The sequence below is a fragment of the Phycodurus eques genome, chromosome 13 (genome assembly GCF_024500275.1).
Source record: "Phycodurus eques isolate BA_2022a chromosome 13, UOR_Pequ_1.1, whole genome shotgun sequence".
Lineage (NCBI taxonomy): Eukaryota > Metazoa > Chordata > Actinopteri > Syngnathiformes > Syngnathidae > Phycodurus > Phycodurus eques.
This window is the reverse complement of record NC_084537.1, coordinates 20,573,231-20,596,927: the sequence shown is the minus strand read 5'-3', so window position 1 is coordinate 20,596,927 and position 23,697 is coordinate 20,573,231. Positions and strand designations below refer to the sequence as shown.

Sequence of the window (23,697 nt, the reverse complement as noted above, 5' to 3'; positions counted from 1 at the left end):
TGATTACTGTTTGGTTCCAGTCCAGCTTGTTGTTGGACTGGAACCAAACAGTGACGCCCTGTAAGGTGGCTTATATATCGGTATATTGGTATAAATATATATTAAGCGGCGTACACACATACGACCATCGAGCCAAATTTCATGGATGGATTTCACAGATGTCTCTGAAAGATTATCGTGAGCAATTATCCTGTAGTGGCGAGTGTGTTAAAGAGTGATTTCTCATCCCTGATCTGCTCTGAAAACGGTCGGAGCTAACAATTATAAATGTTAAACTTGTTTAACAATGTTAAACTTGTTTAACATATACCATGGCAAATCCTGATGTGGACACAAACAGAGGAGTAAATGGTTGTGTTGACTGTTTGTATAACGTGTCTTACAAGTCATTCACCACAATAGAAATGACAATGCCACCCCAGTGTAGGTACCAGTCACGCTAACAGTTAACCTAGCTTTTTCTATTTCTTGTAGTTACCAAACATGCTAACAGTTAGACGAGCCACTATTTCTTTTTCTGCAACTACTCTTTATTTCTTTATATTTATTGACATTCATTTTTATTTTTTTATTTTTTTTGCCATTTGTAGTATTTTTGTATTCATTTTAGAGTATTACCCCCACTTTTCTTAACTATTTTCAAAGTTATTTCACTATTTAAATATTTCTGTTAATAATGTGGTCATTTTTTTAAATAGCATTGTATTAATTTATAGTCAGGTGATTTAGCTGAAGCGTAGTTTCCACATTTCTTTTTTTTAACAATTCATATTTATTCCATTTTTTTTAAGATCAGTGTATTAAATTGTAGTTGTTAAGTGATTTTCTCTTCACTTTTACTTTTTTTTTTCAATTTGACTGGATTTTTTTCATAAATAATTTTTTTGCCATTTAAAATATATACAGTATGTTATTGTGTTAATTTTGAATGATTATGAGATTTCCCCCCCCCCCCCCCCCCCCTTTTCCACATCTAGTTTCTATTTCTACTACTACTACTACTACTACCATAATGTCTCGTGTATAATACGCACCCCCAAAGTTGACCTCAAAATTCTGGAAAACCGTTCTACCAATGTCTAATGCGTTTTTTCAATGCATGATTTTGCTTCTAGTCATATTATCAAAAGATGAAGTATTATCTGTATTTTGTTAGTTTTTTTAAAAAAGAATTATTCTGCAGTTAAACACTTAACACGTTTTTTTTAATTTACTTGCTCTTATTTTGAAATTCACAGCCCTACTTTTATTGAGTAAATTAGAAAACACACAGTTGTCCTCATATGTTTGATTACCCAGGCAGAATTTGTAAAATGGGTTCAACTCTTTAAAGAAAATTTTTATTTCAATGGGATTAAAATTAAACGGTCAAGCAGTTCAGAAAACCATTATCATTAAACAAAACATAACCATAAAGAAATTAATGATTGTTGTTGTTCAGTCATCAGTCAAATTGAAAAAAAAAAAAAAAACATTTCACAAATTCTGCTCGGGTGTGTAAACTTATGAGCACAACTGTACATATATGCAGTCATACGCATTTTGGAATGAAAGTGTACAGCTTTTTCATAACCACTAGATGGCAGTATACATTTATAAAATGTGAACGTTTTTTTCCATTTGCCTCTATACCCATGTATAATGCGTACTATTGACTTTTGACAATTTTTGGGGGGGGGGGAAAATGGGCATTATACAAAATTACGGCAATACTAATATTTCCACCCCAACTACTACTACTTTTTCATTTTCTTTTTTTGTTATATTTTCCAGTACTTTGGATGCCTTCTGGCACCATGCATCAGTCTTGGCACTGCAAGAGACAACATGGTTATGTGTGATTTTCTGTGTCAGTCATTCAGAAGACACCACACATTATAACAGCAGTAAGCACACCCAAGGTGAATTAGAAAAAATATATATTTATATTTTTTTAATGGGTTAAGATGTAAAATAAATCACCTCTGTGTACATTGCATGACACAGCAGCAAGTTCTCGACCTCGTTGTTTTGATGCTAGTTCATTTTTAGGGTTGAAAACCATCTGTTTTGGAATGGACTCGCTGGGCGTGGATGCAGGGTCTGCCTCCCAGCGCTTTGGACCGAGACGTGACCATCTGCGTGTTGTTCCCGCGCTACCACTCTTTTGTTTCTCCTTTAACTTATTCATCACGCTCGAAAATGCAACAAAAATTGCACCGTTTTAAACTTTTATGGCTTTTAACTTTTATGTACAGTCTTATCCCTGCTTATAGACAATTTGTGTAGAGGGGAAACAACATGAAATCAGTGGAGCATATTTAATCTATTATAATGTGTGTGTGTGTGTGTGTGTGCGTGTGTTTGTGTGTTAGTTGTTCAATTTAAAATCCTCAAGGCGCAAAGCTACCCATTAATCACAGCCAGCGTGTTTATTTTAAATAATCACAAGCCCAGATTTTTGCGATGGTAGCCTGCACAAACGATCCTCCCCACTACGTTTGATATCGTAATTAAATGTGAGCACTAGAGGTAGAAGACGAATGGAGGCAGCCAGGTTGTTTTATGTTGCTGCTGTGTAGAACAAAAAAGAACAATATGAACACGAGAGACTCACAGTCAGTTATCATTATTGTCCCGCGGTGAGCTAATGCTGCTTCTGTTCGCATGCACTTAATTGCAGTGGCTTATAAGTGGGACTCCATCCATCCATCCATCCATCCATCCATTCAACCAACCTTGTGTTCTTATCGATCAATCAAACTATCATCCATCTTTGCATCATCATCTGTCTACCTGCTGTCATCCATCTGTCCATCCATCCATCAGCTCTACCATGCATGTTTACCAGGTCTCACAGATCTCCAGCTCGGCTTTCGTTAGCTTTTGTTCTCTGTTTGTGTGGATCAGCAGTAAATCAGTGATGTCACTTTCATGCAAACATCTCACTTCATATTTTTTGCGAGATGCTGAAGTAGCATTCACCCCTCTCCTGTCTTCCCACCGGTCCCGCAAAAACGTCCATATGTGCTATTTTTAAGACTGTCTTTTTATTTTATTTATTTTTTTATACATGTCAGCTGCCTCCTTTCAAGACAAGCTGTTCTCCCAGAGCCTTCATGACAAACCACAAAGTTGTCACTATGAGGTGTTTACAGTACGTAGACATAGTGATGTATTTCTGGCATTTAAATATTAGCCTTGTCAGCAAATGCGATGCATCACATTTAGATTTTCCTGTTTCCGTGCTGCCACGTGACATGTTTTATTCAGTAGACTTAGTTTTTTCTGAGAATCAAAGCTGAATGACCAAATATACAGACCACATGCTCGTCGGTCGTGCACGTGCACATAAAGCGGTGCCTTAAGATACGAGTTTAATTCTTTCCGTGGCCACGCTCGTAACTTAAAACACTCGTATCGCAATTCAGCTTTCCCCTTTGAAATGAATTGAAATCCCATTAATCTGTTCCAGTGTCTATAATATTCGACTTTATAGAACCATACATTAAATCAGACATTAAATGTAAAGAATGAAACAGTTTTTGACACATTTTGTTGCGTCAATTCAATGGACATTGTGCTACTCCGAGGGTTAGATAATACAGACATACAGATATATTGCACATGGAGATGCTCTTAGCCCCTCAGTACAGCAGTAATATTAGTCATGGGATAAATAATATATGCCTGTTATTATATTACCCATCTGTTCAAATATCCGTTACTTCAAAGGTTACAACACCGCAACACCAATGCTATTCGTTAGCTCTTTTATGGTGATTCCCATTATGTGTTAGCATAAGCTAAATGGATTTATCCAATGCAAAGATATGTTTGACAGGAAACTTCAATTGGGAGTGGCAATAAACAGCTTGAAGCTTTTTTTGAAGAATTGTTGACTATCTGCCAAAGTGCTGCTTGTTGTGAAGTGAGTTCAGTTCGCTGCCACCACAGCGCTTTTATCTTTGCGTTTTTGTTTGCAAGTCGAAGCAAAAAAAAACGTCTGGCCGTCTCTCGAAAACTCCGGAAATCCGGTCGCTCGTATCTTCAACGCACCACTGTATCTATAACAACAGATTTCTTGCCTAAGATTTTATAGCTGCTTCAGGAGAATTTTGATGTGCTGAATTCAAATATAATATTGGCTTTGCTCAATCAGGTCAACTTTTTGAACGATGGCCACATTTTTGTTTACGTGTGCAGGTATTTTCACTTTAGAGGTTCATATTAATGGAGGTTCATGCCCTGAATTTTGAATAATGAAGACATAACATTAAATTTACAGGTACTCACCTTTATCAATGTTTACTACTACTACTATCAATTTACAGTAAGCAAAATTTGTCACGTTTCATTAATAAACTGGTAAAAACACGGACAACTTACGAAGATATTTTTTGGTAACCCCGTGTAATTAATATAATTAATGCAATGTCTCCTCTCGCCAGTTATTCATGACAACTGCCCGTGCACAATAATGTGTGAAAACGCCCTAAAAGTCCAGTTTCTCTTCAGATGTCAGACATTTCTGATTTCCTAGTTTCCTGGAACACAGCATACTCTAAGACAGTAGCAGCAGATGACTTTGGGATCAATACTGATGATCTCCTCTCTCCGGTTGCCTCCCTTTTCTTCTCCTCGCTGATCTAAATTTTGCCTCGTGATCTATTTTTCAACCTTTCAAACCGTCCATACCCCCCCCCCCCCCACCCCCCTTCTGAGACCTTTAGAGCGGCGGTGGAGTAGAAATAAATGGCCGCGGTGTCGTTCGAGTCAGATAGACTCGACTTGTCGGGAGCTTTCAACCCAGCGGGGAGGCAAAAGTGCTGTTTGTTACATCAGTTTAATCAGCTCCCAGTGGAACTTTTGTGTGTATGTGTGGGTGTGAGGGTGTATTCGTGTGTGCGTGGGTTGAGAAACCTTCAGCTAACTTCCAGATTGTGTTCACCACTGGACTCTGATGGCATAAACGCAATAAAAAGTGGGGAAGTGTGGAGTGATAACATTTGCCGCCCCAGCTTTGCATGCTAATTAGCTTGTTAGCTATTTGCAAGGCAGTCTGCCCTCATTGCAACGACCCACTTGAACTCCGTTTCGCTGCATGTGGTACCGTTGGGTCAGAGAGAACTATTAAGTGTTTGCATCTCAATTATTATCAATTCATTGCATCTTTGGTTATTAATATATATTTCAAGCACTACCAGCATGTCCTTAAGAGATCTTGGGTGTTCCAAGCCATTTGAATGGTCTTACATCAAATTTGCCAGAAATTTGCCAAATTATTAAAAGTGTTGAGAATTGTCCTCTTTGTTGCTTAAATTTTGCCTAAAATGGCAAAGTTACACATAAACCGACGTGTTCTTAACCACAAAAAAGGCATTTTTTTTGGATCCCATATTAAGCTAATACCATCTTTGTTAACATTTCAATATACCGTATTTTCACGACCATAAGGCGCACTTAAAAGTCTTAAATTTTCTCCAAAATGTAAGTAAATAAGTAAATAATAAATCAACCAAGCGACGGCTCGTAACTTGAAAAACTCGTAAGTTGGAGCACTCCAAAGTGTGTTGTGTGTTGTTTTGCCACTGGTGTTGGATAAGAGTGTGTATGTAAGAAAATGTGTCGTAACTTCATTAGGCTTTTCTGCTGGGCAGTGGTGTGCAGTGGGGTATGTGTCCCCCGAGTCCTTTCTGCTGACATTCCACACTTTCTCATAGAAACTCGTTCAAATTCAGTTTTCTGCAAGGGTGCGCAGCTACTAAAATGATAAACCATATTATGGCCCTATATTAATGATCAAATACCCCTCGTGTAAAGTGTGTTTTGTTGAAATTATTTTAGTTTATTCCCAATAAAACATTATGTAAACATAGTGGTTGTTAAAGGCTACAAAAAGTAATATATGACATATTAATAATATATTTCCTTGTTGCTACACAGCAACAGTGTAAAAATATGATCACCCACACCAGACTAGGTGCAATTACTCTTTGTCCACTGTCATCATCAGCAGTATTATAATTAATCCACATTAATTATTTCCCCAAAGACTTTAGTCATCCTCATTATGGAGGAGCCACTTTATTTCCAGCAGAGATCGCATCATGTTGTGATTATCTGTGCATGATCTCGTATGAAGAGCAGTTTTTTTGTCTGTTTGTTTGTTTGTTTTTCATACATCACACACATTATACTCTTATTTGTTCAATATGAATTGTTGTGGTTTATGTGGGGAAAAGCTCATTTGCAATACAGGCAATTTGTGTGTGTGTGGTTGTGTAATTGAATTAATGGAAACTTGTTATGAAAGCTCTCAAGGACTGTTTGCATTCCCCTGATTGTGTGTCCTGCCTTTGTTTACCTTTTGTTGACAGACGTTTTAGAATTTTTAATGCGCGACAGCTGCGGCGGACTCAAATGGGGGTGTTAGTTTCAATGCTTGCAGCTCTTTAAACGTCCATTTAATTTAATTTCAAGGAGATACGGTTTTTTTAATGAATTAAATGTATTTGATTTTCAACAAACAATTACAGCAAGAATTACAGCACTTTTTTTCTAACCTTGCTGAAATCAGCCTATTTTAATGAAAATGAGCTGCTGCCCACCCACATTTCTTGATGACTCGTGGCAAAGCTACTTGTGAAGCCGAGTCTAAAATAGTGCAATCGACATACATCCCCTGCCTATTTGCTTTTTTTTTTTTTTTTAAACCAGTCCCCCATTATTGCCGCTTTAATTTGAACAGATTAATGGCACTTACATTAATTTGCAGGTTAAAAAGATGATTTGAGATACAAGTGTACTGCGTTACGAGCGTGGTCACGGAAGTGCCACTGTATAAACAGTTTTGGGGAATTCTCTATTACTCTCAGGTTTTTGCTCTTTGTGTTAGGGCTCGGTCCCTATCCCCCTAAAGAGAGATCAACTAGAATGGAGATGGCATCCCAATACCTTTGTCCATATAGTGTGTATTTATTTCTAAACTTTCTTTCCTGTACATGACTCCGCACCCAAATGATGCGATTCACCGTTGCCACGCGGATGGAAGCGAGCCTCGCCGTCTCATATTGGAACCCATTAGCCTCTGTGCTTTATACCCCACCAGGAAGGTCACTTAGCGCTCGCTGCGTCCTTTATGCACCGCTAATTACTTCCTCACTGGGAGGCCCTTTCAAGAACGTTACTTGCTGAATATATCACTTCATATGTGAGGAAATTTTCATCCTCCCTTTTCATTCCCCTTATCCTGGTTGGCAAAACTCTCAAAACCCGGTTGGTTAATTCATTTCATTTTTGACCATAGCTATTATAAAGCATCTTTGTTCAGATGTCATTAAAAATCAATAGGGTTCTTGAATAAATCATTAATGGAACATGTAACCTAAGCTTCATGCCAGCTTGGATTAGAGTTAGTTTTGAAGTCTGAGCATTAATACTCGTCGGATAGCCATTCTGGATATGTATGTGGAAATGAATCAATGAGTTTCGTCTTGAGGGGAGCGTTTAGTTGTCTTAAGTGGATTCCACAAGTGACTAATAGTGGAACAGTGACGATTTATATGTGGTAAAGCAAGGCATCTATTTGCGGACGGCGTTTATTGGATGGAGATGTTTATTGGTCTTAAGTAAACGATGCATCTGACTAATTGCTGCACATCTTTTTCTCTTAGTGCTCACTGTTGGTATGGTAGCACAAAGTATTTAGCTTTAATCTCATTACATTGTTTAGGTGTACCCAATGGTCTGGCTTGCTGGATGGATGTGTTGGTGAGTTTTTCCTCAAGTGGACGTATCCCAGCCTCCTTTGATAGTGACAGGACAGACGACACCTGCATGGGTGGAAAAAAAGCAGGAATAAAGGAGGAAAGTGAGATTAAAGCAAAGCGAGATGAAGACAGGCGACATTGACCGTGCTCCTTGATGTGTACTACGCTGGGGGGAAATAAATAAAATGAAAAAAAAAATAATCCCCTCGGACAGCCTCCCCCCGAGAGTTCCGATGTCAGCCGCGGTAGAGCGAGGCCTACGTGCTTGATGTGTGGAAAGCTCTCGGAAAAGAGTGCTTTCGCTCTTTTTCACACCAGCAACCTGCAGGGGTCGGCTGTTTTTGTTTTTATTTGAAAGTGATGAAATCCTTTCTGTTTTGTGCACTTAACAACCTCTTGCGTGCATTTTTGCACTACCTCCCACAGTGGAGTTTTGAATGTTGACTTGATAGATGCACCTCCACAATTCAACATGAAATATTCATATTGGAAACATCCAAATTGTTGGTGTTAAAATGCTTTCAAATGTTCTCCGTACGTGTGTTGTACTATCTTTGGGGTGCCGACACAGAACCAGTGATAGTTATGGCGATGTAGGTAAGCGGTACCCACATCTTTGTCCTGGCTGCTCAGTACAAAATGGCTCAAGCGACAATAAGATCAAACATTTTTTGAAAGACTGAGGGGGGAAAAGACAGAAAGTTATATTATATTTAGGCTTTACACAATCAGAATTTGTGGGGCCGGTCACCGATCAACGAGTTTAAAAAAACGATAACCGAACAAAAGATAACACACTGTGTCTTTTTAAATGACTTCCTTTACTGCATATACTTGTGTACTATATACTGAGTATCTTCAAAAGTCAGGTCATGCATTCTAATCAGTCAGGTCAAACCAACATTACAACATGACCGAAATACTGGGTGCTAACTTACTGTAATTAAATTAATTTATTGTAATCAAATTACTTCACTCACACCGAAACTTTAGCGCATGATTACACAGAACGCTGGCATAGTTACGTACAACCGTTAGTGCTAGCACTAGCTTGCTAGGCTACAGAACATTTTGTTGGCTGCTGCTTGTTCCCTTACTGGCTATGAGCAGTATAGTTGGGGACATTGTATTGTGTGTCTGTGCATGTGTGTGTGCGTGTGTGCATGCATGCGTGTGTGCACCAGCCATCACATTACAGTGCCAATTGGACAGGGGCAGTCAGAACACACACACAGACACACACACACAAGCACGCACACCAGCCGGGATGAGGCTTTGCTGTGCCCGCTGTGGCTTGATGACTTGGAATCGTTTCATTCCACACTAATAATAAACTGATGATAATCCAGAATTGATTGCACATAATCATGTTTGTTTTTTAAGCAGAACACAAGGTTTTCTTTAAACTAGAACATTTGCTTTTCTTATTGTACAACGAAAAAAAGACAGTGTTGGCACAGCACTGAGTACATGATCAGAAATGTATCTATAGCAACACATTGTACCCAAATGTTTGCATTGGTAGTGTAGTGGTACATACTGCTGCCTTTTGTGAAGAATGGTGCAGGGTTCGGTTCATGGCCAGTGCCCCGTTACACAGCCACTGCCATTCCCAAACCCAAATAAAAGAAAATGTATAATATTGAAATAAACCCAAATATTATAGAATGGAAAACTGTCTTTATCTGTAATTACTTTCTTTTTGTCAACACCTAGTAAGAAAGACTGGCTAACCTTAAAGGTAGATATTGTATATAATCAAGCTCTCGCATGAATTTAGGATTTGTGCTTCCCTTTTATGCTAATTCCGTCTTTAAGCCGTACTGGCTATAAGTGTTTAATTTGATTCAGTAGTGTAATTCTCAGGTCATCATAAGATGATAAAGAAATGTGGCCAAGGGCCATATGTAGTATACAGTACAGATGAGTCCGTATAGTAGCTAACATTAGTAAAATAGCTAACGGTTATTAGCTGGTAAATTGTTGAAAAACTGTGGCTCTGCGGTTCTAACACATTACTAGCGTAATGTTACAACGTCACTACTTCCTAGTATAGCATTGACAACATATATGATAGATACTTACGCTTCCTTAAGGTGATCGAAAATTTAATCTTGCATTCTTGTCGCCAATTCTGCTCAGTGTGACACAAACAAAATTACATCCGGGGGCATTAGCTGTCACTCAAAATGAATTAGCCAATGAGGACGCATTCTTCATAAAGCCCACCCACCCGAAAGGTTTGTGCTGAGAAGAAAACGCAAAAAGTCAGGCAGCAGGAGTGCACAAATTGGAACGTGAGCAAAAAGTCAGGCAGCGCAAACGCGAATATTGTCATCGGAAGCAAAAAATATTTTCATGACAAGTCATAATTTTTTTTTGTGCTTGAGTTAGATTATATCTCTCAATGTCTTTTTTTTTTTTTTTTTTTTGGTTGGCAATTCAAGACATTTTGTTTGATAGTCTTGTTTTTTTCCTCGCGATTTAAAACGTTTTGTGTGATTCTTTTTGGAACAAATCTTATTCCATAGATTTACAGCTGTCACGAAAATAGAGCCCTATGACTCAGAAGATGCTATGTGTGTGTAAAAAAAACAAACCCCCCCCCCCAAAAAAAACATCAGTACAATGCTTCACTGTACATATTATTCTTCCTCTTGTTTCTGGGGGGAAGTAATCCTTATTCTGTGGAATGTTGTGATATTCTGTGATGAATGAAGGGTCTTGATTGTCCTCAATTCCTTTCTTATTTTGTCAATTTTGGTTTCTGGTCATCCACACAACAGCTGTTGTTTTGGAGGCGCACATTATCCGCCTTATTTGATGTGTGGCAACAAAGCAAATTGAAACAATTACCATCAACTTCTTTTTCTTCTTGGGAGCGTTGCCATGGGGTACAGCTGCCGTGGTTGCGTTGGTCGTGCCTCTTCATGAGCTTGTGTATCTCAAAGTACCAGATCTTCCTCACTCCATCCCTCGTTCCTTCACGTCCTTCGCGCCCACCCCCACTTCTTCTTGCCATCCTTACACACTTTCTCCATCCGTTCGATGTCCTCCGCCGTCGCAGTGAACATATTGTTCACATGGATTCACGCCATTAGGAGCTTTTTAGACTCTTTTGTTTGTTAAACCAAGCACCGACAAAATGAACCAAAGTATTACTTTTTGCTTTTTAAGGCTGCTTTGATGACTAAAAATGAACACATTGCAAGGCTAATGGCTGCGTACTGGGCGTTCCATATAATTTCCAAATTTTCTTTTTTTCCCTGTTCTTCTGTTTGTGACGTCACTCCACAAGTGGGATGATCACCACAGAGAATGGAACTAGAACTTCGACGTAAAAAAGCCGTACATGCGTCTCTGTCCTGGCTGCTCAGTACAATATGGCCCAAGCAATAATAAGACGCCAAAATGCAAACGGAGACAACAACAACAAGACTTACGAAGTACGATTAGATCCAAAAGTATTTGGCTACAGCTTTCATGCCTGTAATGGAATTGAAATAAAACAATCACGGCCATTGCAGCTTCCCGCATTCAGATAAATCTGATAATTTGTACGCTACACAACGCACAAGGAGTTAACGCTCTTATCAGTGGTTATTGGATGTCGCCCTCTTTGTCCTTTGCTGTTTTGTGGGCAGTGAAAGCACTACCACGCTTAACCCTTTATCTCTTATTGCAGCTCTTGCACACACGCGTACACACACACAAAAACACACATTTTAGAGTGTCGTGACTGAGCGAACACGCACAGAAGATTCTTGGATGCCGATAATCCTCACATTTAGTAAAAGCGTACACGCACACACGTACACATTCGCAAATACACACACATATACATCCACGAATGATTTGGAGAGGATAGAAGGCCGTGAGAGCCGTGTAGGAACAATCGAAGAGGCGAGACTGTAAAAAGCTGAAATCAAAGGAACTATGGTACTGCATATTAAATAAATAATATCTGCAACAAGATAATGATGCTCAATTCTGACTGAGCCTAATCATTAAATGATTGATCTATTGTATTTGTGTTGGATTACAGCTTTGAAAGTCGTCTTTTATTTTGATTACATTCAGTATGTATTTTGCCAGTATAATACTTTATAGTGTTTTACTTCACACGATGTTTTTATTTCATTTTGTTGCTCTTTATTTTACTTTTAAATTTATTTTATTGTATTATATTTTTAGCGATAAACATACTACTTATAATAAATTGTCCTTTTTTTATGTAAATTGATACATAACTAATTTTATATGAAATTGTGCTTGTAACAGGTATGTTCATATATGGTTTTAAATAGTAATAAAAATAAAATGTATTTAAAAGTTTAATTTTAGCTTAAGTAAGTATGAATTGTTTATACTTGAAATGTAATATTTTAGTTAGAGAGTAGATTCTGTTGTAATGCTTTTTATTTTAAATTAAAAATATATTTTTATAAATTTTTACTGATAAACATATTACCAAATAAGTACATTTTCATTTAATTTTATCTCAGTACTAATTGTTTAACTCAAGCCAACTAATACTTGAAATAATTTTTTTTTGCATTTTAAAAGACTTATTTGAATTAATAAATACTACTGCATTAATACATAATATAGGTGTGTCTTTTTTTATTTCTTTTAAAATAATAAACATATTACAAAATGCATCAATTATATTGTATGTTATAATCTTGGAAAATTATGTAATATTTTAATTATGTGATATTTTAATACTTGATCGTTGTGAAAGTACTTTTGTTTTTTGTGTTAGATACGCTACAACATTATTCTGGTAACATTACCATATAGTTATGGTTTGAAAAAAGACTCAATTCTTGTATTATTATAACATTATTCCTGCAAAATATGACTTTATTGTCACCAGTAAACAACTTTATTATTATCAAATTAATACTGACATTTCTACATTTTCCTCAAAATGGTATGAACTTTTTTTCCTCATAATATTGCGCCTTCATTCTTCCCCAAAACACTTTACATAGACCAAATTAATACTTAATAGTCTATATCATATAATAATACTTTTCCTTAGAATATAATACTTTGATTCGTACATTTTCTTATTTTGATCATAACTTAAAAAATGGATGAACCCTCCTGATTTTGAACGCTATCTGACTGTTGCAATGGTAGATGTCCTTACATAATATTATGTCCTCATGTCAATAAAGTGTCACTCTTAATATTCGCCGTGCAATTTTCAGTGCAGTCCAGTAGCGCATGTGTGAGATTTTCACTTGAACCAAAGCGCGTTGATCCTCCCTGGAGAGGCACGACACCGTGTCCTCGCCGCGTCCTCGTCTTGCTTGCACGCCATCTGACTGCGGAGATGGCACGACAAGCTGCTCGTTAATCAGCTGCGGAGGCAGCCCGGAGTCTCTGCGCCTGCTGTCTATTCAAAGTGACGAGCCAAACGCTGCCGGGCCTTCTCGGGGATTTTGAAGGGAATAGTCTAGCGAAGTCAGAGTCATTTCTGCCACGGGCCACATTTTCGTTAGGGTTTCTCGCCGAGGGCTGTTATGACTGTGAAACCATATATACTGCACTTTTAATGTGTACTCGCCTCATATTATCACAAATTGATGGATAACTAGTTTTAAAATCAAAAGCTGATGAAAACTGGTCATCTCTCGTTGTCATTTTATTTTAAAAGGGGAACGGGTAATAATAAAAAAAAAAAAAAAAAAAAATGCTTGCAAATCTCAATGTTGTGAAAGGTGAGAAAAATTTGCAATTTGGGTATTTTAGCAAGAAACATGAAGTTGATGCACATAATTTGCTTTCGCGGGCCAGATCTGGCCCACTCCACTTAGCTGCAGCTCTGTTTTCTTCCTGCGCTCAGTCTCCACTCAAAGTAATTTGTCTCCTTAAAGAAGTAAATACAGGAGACGTTAGCTTATCCTATTAGCTCTGGATGCTGCAGCGCTATACTCCACAGTCTCCACTTAGCTGCCGTGCTCCCTTTTCTTGTTCCTCCCAGTCTCGTCTCTCCTGAAATCTGTCTCCTTAGAGACACAAGACGTTAGCTTCATTGCCCTGATTCTCTGCCATGTGTACTGTATTATACTCCACGGTCTCTGTTTAGCTGCAGGGCTCGTTTTCTTTTCTAAAAATCTCTCTCCTTAGAGACAGGAGAGGTCAGCTCCCTTAGCCTGCTGCTCTGCCTTAGGCGCTGCATGCTTTGGTATTCTCCTCCACAGTCTCCACTTGGCTGCAGTGTTCCCTTTTTTCCTGCACTCTTTACTCTCCTTGAATAAAATGTCTTTCTTTGCGAAACAAATACAGGAGACATTAGCTTACCCTTGTTGCTGTGCCTTTGCGGCAGACGCTGCAGTAATATACTCCACAATCTCCACTTAACTGCAGAACTCCATATTCTTGCGGCCCTCATTCTCCCTTTGGATAAAATGTGTCTACTTAAAGAATTAAGTAAAGAAGAGTTGAGCTTACCCAGTCTTGTTTGCTTCCTTACTTCCTTTGACCTTTTTGTCTTGGCCACTTTTGAGTTATTATCATCTAAAATCAATAGGGTTCTTGTCACAACGTATAGTAATAATGGACGGCTTGATAATTGCCACCAGTAGTGCATGTCTGGGTGTTTTGCTTTTAAAGATTTTCAGGGATATCACGCTCACTAATGACAGGAAGAAGGTGGTGAGTGAAGAGGGCAGGAGGGACTCTTTACATTGAGAGCGCGTAACCCGGTTAGAGTCGATCACTCTTCAGGTCGTTCCGGCGTGTTGATTGGACGAGGCCTCTCAAAGCAAACTCGTCAATGTTAAGTGGATTATTAACTGGCGCGCATAAGTGTGTCACAGTTTTAATACACAAATCCATCAATGCAGGACACAAGAAAAAGGAAAATCTTCATGTTACTGGCTTTATCTTATTGTCTTTCAATTTTCCTGACTCTTGAATACTTCATGAGATGCTTCGTTTCATTTTTGCAGATGCACGACTGTTGTTTTGATTTTCACTGCCACCATTGTGTATTTGCCGCTTCATTGTTATTATTATTTTTTTATCGTTAGTTGACTTAGGCCAATAAGTGAAAGCTTAATAATACACTAGTGTACAATAATAAAGTAATTGTGCTGTGATACACATTAAAAAAAAGCAATTGGTATCATCAGGCAACAAGGATTTTTGTCATTTGCCAATTTCTGTTCATTATTTAATCTCTATTTTCTCTCTTTTTTATTGCATAATTCTTTTAATAAAGATGTTATGTCTTTAGTCAATATTTAAAACATATGTCGTAAAATCCACATATCTTTCGATTGTTCTAAAATATTTCACAATAACTTACAATATCAACCTTTAAAATAATGATCATTCATTTATCACATACAGTATTCCCATATATTTTACTATTTTCAAAGCATAACTTATGAATCGTATGTATTAAATACTTGAACAATAATAATATTGTAATCAGATTCATTAAACTTATTTATCCCTGCGGGGCAACTAAGATAAACAATATGATGTAATACAATATGTATTACAATATTTAAACAACAATAATTTACAGTAAAATTAAAATAAGAGTGAAGTAATGATATAATTATTTTACATTACATTTTTACATTTTACATTTTACAATTAGGTAGTATTTAATAATACTGTACAATATAAATTCCTATTAATATTAGTTCACATTATTTTAGCAACAACAGGTTACAATATTATTTAATCATATTTTGATAATTAAAAAAATAATTGTATAACTGCAGAGAGATTAAACACCATTAAACGAATGACATTGCCCATTAGAAGAAAAAAAAACAATAATTATTATTGTTGGATTCAAACTTAAGCAAAGACCAATTCTCATTAGCGCCGACATCATGTGCTTTGATGCACATTGCATCGCCTCGAAGCCTTCACTCAGCAACCAATCGGCTCGCTCTGATTCCCTCTGGCGCTCATACCAGCTCGAGGGCATATTTGGGATTTGCGCTGATAGGCTGTGATGTATTATCTAACTCCAGGCTGTGCTCTACAATGAATAATTTCGATCTGAACGCTCAGCACTAGATTAAAATATGTAAAGTAACATATGGTGTTGCTTCATCATCCCGTAATGAAGTAACTCTACTCACGCTGACTTCAAAGAGGATTTTCTAGGAATGTGTCTTCTAAAGGCAGCCATTATTCGTGCGTCGATGCTTTGATAGGCAACGAGTGTTACTTTGAAGATTTAAAATCTCGCTCGTTTATCCGCCGCCCTATTTGTTGTTCCCATTATTTAGCCTCGCTCCCTTCTTTCCTCTCTCTCTCCGTCCGCAGTGGGCCGCCTGTTGATCGAGTTCAGCTCCCAGATGACGATGGAGCGCGTGCAGCGAGAGAACCCCAACGTGACGGAGGGAGGCCGCTACACGCCACCCGACTGTCGGCCTCGATGGAAGGTGTGTGTTTTTAAAACTCTGGCTTTTCCTTACATAATATTAAGGTCAAGTTTCAGATTTGGCAGCAATAAAGATCCCGTGAATACACAACCCCAATTCCAATGAAGTTGGGACGCTGTGTTGAACATAAATAAAAACAGAATACAATGATTTGCAAATCAGGTTCAAGCTATATTTAATTGAATACACTACAAAGAGAAGATATTTAATGTTCAAACTGATAAACGTTATTGTTTTTAGTAACTTTTATTTAATTGTATGGCTGCAACATGTTCCAAAAAAGCTGGGTCAGGGTCATGTTTACCACTGTGTTATATCACCTTTTCTGTTAACAACCTTCAATAAACGTTTGGGAACTCTGGACACTCATTGATGAAGCTTTGTAGGTGGAATTCTTTCCCATTCTTGCTTGATGTACAGCTTCAGCTGTTCAACAGTCCGGGGTCTCCATTGTCGTATTTTACGCTTCGTAATACGCCACACATTTTCAATGGGAGACAGGTCTGGACTGCAGGCAGGCCAGTCTAGTACCCGCACTGTTTTACTACGAAGCCACGCTGTTGTAACACGTGCAGAATGTAGTTTGGCATTGACTTGCTGAAATAAGCAGTGGCGTCCAAGAAAAAGATGTTGCTTGGATGGCAGCATATGTTTCTCCAAAACCTGTATGTACCTTTCAGCATTAATGGTGCCTTCACAGATGTGTAAGTTACCCATGCCATTGGCAATAACAAGCCCCATACCATCACAGATGCAGGCTTTTGAACTTTGCGTCCCTAACAGTCCGGATGGTTCTTTTCCTCTTTGGCCCGGAGGACACGACGTCCACAATTTCCAAAAGCAATTTGAAATGTGGACTCGTTGGACCACAGAACACTTTCCCACTTTGCATCAGCCCATCATAGATGAGCTCGGGCCCAGAGAAGCCGGCGGCGTTTCTGGGTGTTGTTGATGAATGGCTTTTGCTTTGCATAGTAGAGTTTCAAGTTGCACTTACAGATTTAGCACCGAATTGTAATTACTGACATTGGTTTTCTGAAGTGTTCCTGAGCCCATGTGGTGATATCCTTTACACATTGATGTCGGTTTTTGATGCAGTGCCGCCTGAGGGATCGAAGGTCACGGCATTCAATGTTGGTTTTCGGCCTTGCCGCTTACGTGCAGTGATTTCTCCAGATTCTCTGAACCTTTTGATGATATTATGGACCGTAGATGATGAAATCCCTAAATTCCTTGCAATTGTACGTGGAGGAACATTGTCCTTAAACTGTTTGACTATTTTCGCACGCACTTGTTCACAAAGAGGTGAACCTCGCCCCATCTTTCTTGTGAATGACTGAGCAATTCAGAGAAGCTCCTTTTGTACCCAATCATGGCACCCACCTGTTCCCAATTAGCCTGTTCACCTGTGGGATGTTCCAAACAGGTGTTTGATGAGCATTCCTCAACTTTCTCAGTCTTTTTTGCCACCTGTCACAGCTTTTTTGGAACATGTTGCAGCCATAAAATTTAAATAAATTTAATAAAGTTTAGCAGTTTGAACATTAAATATATTGTCTTTGTAGTGTATTCAATAAAATATAGGTTGAACATGATTTGCAAATCATTGTATTCTGTTTTTATTCATGTTTAACACAATGTCCCAACTTCATTGGAATTGGGGTTGTACATCTTTTACCCTGAAATTTGTTCACTTAACTTTAAGTAACCCAAAATACACAAAACAAATAAAATACTTTATTTTGTACATGGGCTACACCATTTTACTGAAGCTGTTGTGTCTATTAAAATTGAGTTTTGATTGACCAGTGTACAGTATTTTAAATCAAGATAATTGCGAAATTAAAGGACTGTTGTTAATGACAACCTAAGATGGTTGTCCAGAGAGTCTCATCTGAAGTCACGTATCTCCCGCAACTTACTTTAAACATCGATGCACACATCATTGTGGACCAACCACTGGATTGTCGGTAAAGACACCTTCTCCAAGACATGTAAGATCATCTTTCGCAAGGAGCTTGTTTTCACTGTATTTTGTATTTTTTTTTTTTCGTATTTTGGCTATTCAGACTTCCATAGAATGACTCTCTAACATGGACTCATACAAAAGTATAAAAGTGTCAATTTCATTTAAAAAAAACAACAACTTGGTTTTGTCATACAAGTGTCCAGAAAAGGCCCCTCTGATAGGTACTTCTGTTTGACCCAGTTTTGTATCCGCTTTGTCCATATTTGGCTAAGACTGCCGCCACCTTTCCTCTGATTGGTTGCCTCCGCATAGAAGACCCACTTGTGAGTGCACACGTTTTTGTTGACAGCGCTGGCTCGGGTGTGGAGAAGTAGGCGAAGATCTTCGCTAGTTGACGTTGATAAGCTCAAGAAATTCGAATGACCTGATTTCAGGTCTCTCGGCATAAGGATTTTAATTCTTATTTTTTCTACTGAGGCACCATTGAGACAATATTACATCCTAAACACTAGAAAAAAATGGGTTTGCCATAATATGTCCCCTTTGATTCACCTGAGAGACTGTTTACATGCCTCAGTAGGTGCTGTTGTTTTGGTTAGCAACAGAGTTCAAATGGGCTCAGTAGTTAACTCTTTCACATTCCGGGGAAATTGAGTACACTTTTAAGGTACTATGTGTCTATGATGTCTAATGTACAGTGGCCGACAGGGGCAAATGCGCTGCAAACGGCCATATGCTGCATAGCAGAAATGATGCATGATGAAAAACACACAAGCACATAAAAGAACTGCAAAATAAAAATGCTGCAAGATCAAAATGCTGCAATTACATGAAAAAAACAGCAAAAGACAAAAGCGACAAGTTCACGCCACACAACGGAAGTTATGCCTTATTGTTTTTGTCCCGTGTTTAAGGTGGCCATCATCATCCCGTTTCGTCACCGGGAAAACCACCTAAAGTACTGGCTTCACTACCTCCACCCCATCCTGAGACGGCAGAGGATCGACTACGGCATCTACATCATCAATCAGGTAGGGACCACAACATCCCTAAAGGCTGACCTCTCCCCTGACTTCTTTGTTACACAGTGAGGCTATTTCCACTCCCCGTTCCTCTTCATCACTCCCCCTGTGGAACAAACCTTTTTATTCCACCTGCCCTGACAACACGCTGATATTTTCCTATCTGGTAAAATCTATGGTACTTTTTTTTTTTTTTTTGTTACACCTGAAAGTTTAAACAATTGTGATTGTGAGTACTGGAAAAAAGCTGAAACTGATATGACCTCAAAATGCCTTGGCCTTCTTGCGTCAATTACACTTGTACCCAAGTGTTTTCAAATACAGTGATCCCTCGTTGTTCGCGGTTAATGGAGACCAGAACCCCACGCGAAAGGTGAAAAAACGCAAAGTAGGATTTGCCCTAGGAATTCTTTCGTGTATGTGTATCTGGGTACCAGAAAATATGTTTAAAATATGTAAACAGTATATATACTTTACATATTTGAGACAAAGATGACAACAGTACACATATTTACTTAAATATTGAATTCTAAAACCTTATACTGTAATTAATATTTATTATACAGTAATTAACATTCATCAACATTGCCTTCTGAGAGAGGCGAAGAGGCTTGTGTTGGTGGCGGAGGAGAGGCTCTTACTTGACTCCTAGAGGCTTTAGGTTCACTCGGAGACTCTTCTGCTGGAGAAAAACATGGTGATGGGTAGTTGTTGTCTTTGTTTTTTCTTTTGCTTCAAAATTCCCCTGTACAAGGACATAACCCCGTCAACACGATTGCTAAACTCGACAGCTCGAATCATATCGTCGTCAATGTCTTGTGCAAATCGTTGCATTGCCCTTGCCATGTTGCACAATTGTTGCAGGTTCTCCAAGGTAAGGCCGCGCTTTTCAGTTTCTTCTTCGTCTTCCTCTTCGTTTTCTTCCTCACTTACAGACTTTTTCATCTCAAGGAGGTCTTCGTCTGTCAGTGGGTCCGAGTGGCAATTGATAAGGGCGCTGACGTCTTCTTCCATCATGTCGGCAAATCCTTCATCCCTTATGATGCGGGCCAGCCTCACCGCCTTCTCCACCGCTGAGTGAGGAACTTCCTCAGGAGTGAAGCCTGGATAGTCGTGTACCACGTTCGGCCATAATTTCTTCCAGCTGGAATTTATGGCCTTAATTTTCATGTCCTTTAATGCTTGCTGGATATTAGACAACCATAAGGCAATGTCGTAACTACGCCAGTATGCTTTCAAGGTGAATTCTTCCTTGTCGTCCTCAGGCAAGCTTTGTCCTTTGCCCTGATCGTATTAGTGTCCAAACTCACTGTCCATTCCCTGCAATCCACAATGCCAATGCAGCTTCCATTTTCACAATTCTCTTATTACGCGGACTTACCACACGTTTCGCTTCCTTATTGAAGGTTATTGAAGCAGTTTTGCGGATGTTTGCTTCCTCTTTCTTGATGTACCGTACTGTCGATTCATTCACGCCATAATGGCCCTCTTTGATCATATCTAAAAGTTTAACTTTTTCGCTGATGGTCATCATCTTCTTCTTCCTCTTGGGCGCCCCGGAGGAAGCTTTCGCAGGGACACAGCGCTTAGGCGGCATTGTAAGGGCTTAACTAATCAAAAAAGTTAGCGCTTCAACAGAAAAAGTTATCGCGAACACAACACTAAGATACAATATGCGAGACAGTCAACAGCGTGGACGAGACTGGCGAGACAGAACAAGGGAAGATGCTGGGTGAGACTGCGATGATGCGCAGCCAATCAGCTCACGGGATAAATCCACTCATGCTCTCATTGGTCGATATCGCGCCGGGAACCAATCACGTGCCTTGTATGAGTGCCTGTGGCATGTACAGTACAGTGCGGTACAGTACAGGCATGTACAAAGCCTCTGAGTCAACTCATCTCTTTGTTTGGCATGCAGGGAAACCTTGTCTCTCGCGCATCAACATGAAACAACGCGTCTTTCCGCAATATGGCTGCTGATATGGCTGTATTTTTTCATTTTTATTTTTTGATGAATGTTTTTTTGGGGATGAATATTTTGGAAAAACCCACAAAGCACTGAAGCCACGAAACGTGAAGCACGGAGTGGCGAGGGAACACTGTATTCCTAATAATAGATACTAATACTAAAATGTCAATAAATTACATTTGCAATTTTAAGAGATTTTATTGTGGCATTTATTTTAAATTGTAGCATTATAAATTTCTTGTTAATTTATTAACTCAAGATTGCATCTGATAATCTTCGATGCTTTATGTCTATTAACAATAAGAAACGACGTAAACCTAATCAAATTAGATTACATAAGTATAAAATACATAATAACATATTGAAATTAAATCATGTATTCCACGGATTATTACTTGTTTAATTTGGAGTTCTTATTAATATCACTGTTATTCATTTTATTTAAAGGATGTTTTATATTATTGACTTAAGAATAATCTAATTTAAATTGATTATTTTTTACATGCGGCGCAGTGGACGACTGGTTAGAGCATCTGCCTCACAGCTCTGAGGGGTTCAATCCCCGGCCCCACCTGTGTGGAGTTTGCACGTTCTCCCCGTGCCTGCGTGGGTTTACTCTGGGTACTCCGGTTTCCTCCCACTTCCCAAAAACATGCATGGTAGGTTAATTGACAACTCTAAATTGCCTGTAGGTATGAATGTGAGTGCGAATGGTTGTTTGTTTGTATATGCCCTGCGATTGGCTGGCAACCAGTTCAGCGTGTACCCCGCCTCCTGCCCGATGACAGCTGGGATAGGCTCCAGCACGCCCGCGACCCGAGTGAGGAGAAGCGGCTCAGAAAATGGATGCAGGGATGTTTTTTACATTAATCAGTTATTAATAATTAGTTAATTATGTTAGTACTACTAAATAAGTATATCATATATTGAATTATGATATAGTTTCCAAAATATAATCATATAAAACATACAATATCAACAATAATAATAATAATAATAATAATAATGCGCTTTAATAATAGATACGACATGTTTCTGAGCCAAGATGGCAGAGGTAACTTAGGGTAACGATATCTCCTGTGTCCGTGCGCTCCTCGCTGAGACGTGGCGCTGCGCCTTTAATCACTTCCCCTGCGGAACAGACCTTTTTGGTTCCGCTTGCCCCGCTGTGTTTGCTCTCGATACGCTGCTGTTCGCTTTCTCCGGAAGCTTAAGATGTGCCACTTCTATCCCGGCAGGGTTTATTGTCTCTTTTTGCCAAAAGATCTGAAACACGTGAACTTTACAATAAAGCATTGTGTTTTATTTGTGTGGAAATTGTGGTAAAGTAACACTAGTAGGCATTGCAGAAGCACGGCCGTGCCTTGTAACCCGGCTGACTGCACCAGAGTTTGTTTGTTTGGCCGTCATCTTTTATTGTGTGAACTGGAGAGGAGCCCAGAAGCGAAGGGATACAGCTCAAAGAGAGCCAAGCTACGTAAAATAAGCCCTTTTATTTGATCCGGCCTCGTACAGTATGCATTGATTTGGCCATCTAATCTGTACAACTGGATGGTGACACTGTATGGTAAATTTATCTGTACTGAATTTGGACAGTCTTCGACTTGGGCATCATGATTGAGCTTGAAGAACAGTAGCAATACATTCTGCTCAAAAAATAGGAAAAGACGGCCATATTTGAAGGCGTTGAATGAAGGAGTCTTGGAATTAGGGCACTCTTCAAATTGGCAATGTAGGGTAGTAGCAATAAATCTTGCGAAGTATGACAAAATAAGGCTGCATTTTAAGTAGGCTTCCAATTGAATACGAAAGTAGGCTTCCAATTGAATACGAAAGTATTCAAATTGGGCGTTACGGTTGACCCCGGAAGATAGTCATAATACGTCCTGCTAATAAACAGGAAAAGAAGACCACATTTGAAGGAGGCTTCCAATTAGGGCTGAGTTCATATTGGGTGGCATGGTTAATCTAAAACCAAAGAATCGTAGCAATTTGAAACACAACACAAATAAACGAGGTAAGAAGGCTGCATTTGAAAGACGCTTCCAATCTCGACAGTCTCGAAGTTGAAATTGCATTTGAAGCAGAACCTATAGTTCATTTGATTAGGAGAATTGTACAAATGACGCAAAATGTTAACATTTGTAGTTGGTGAATCCACTTATCATTTTCAAATCCATCTGCTGTAGTTTATCTCGTGTTAGCATGCTTTTCATTCAAATGTTAATGGAAGCAAAGTCTGTTTAATTATACAAGTAGTTACTTTTCTTATCTACTTGCTACTCACTACCACACACGCAAAGAGATAATAAAATGTTTAATAAATGTTTGGGAAGAGAATCGGCGCGGTTGTGCAGTTGACCATAGAACAGTATATGGATCTTCCTCGTCATCCTCCTCATGGTGTAATCTATGTTCTTTTTCCAACCTTTGAGTCGGGGCTGCAAAAGGAATAACTTGACACACCAGTGAAAAGATATTTGAGGCATTCCTAATTACCGAAAATATTTTAAAGCGTGAGAAAAATCATTTAGTTACACAGACTCGAAGGTGAACC

The 23,697-nt window shown here is 38.7% G+C and overlaps 1 protein-coding gene across 2 annotated transcripts in view; it reads left to right on the top strand.

The window, feature by feature from the left end:
* Positions 1-23,697, top strand: part of b4galt2 (UDP-Gal:betaGlcNAc beta 1,4- galactosyltransferase, polypeptide 2) — an 83,556-nt gene that overhangs the window by 33,299 nt on the left and 26,560 nt on the right. For both annotated transcript variants that reach the window (XM_061694966.1, XM_061694965.1), the window contains 2 exons: positions 16,059-16,177; positions 19,061-19,177. In XM_061694966.1, the coding sequence (XP_061550950.1) occupies positions 16,059-16,177; positions 19,061-19,177 (236 nt within the window). The remainder of the gene's footprint in view (positions 1-16,058; positions 16,178-19,060; positions 19,178-23,697) is intronic.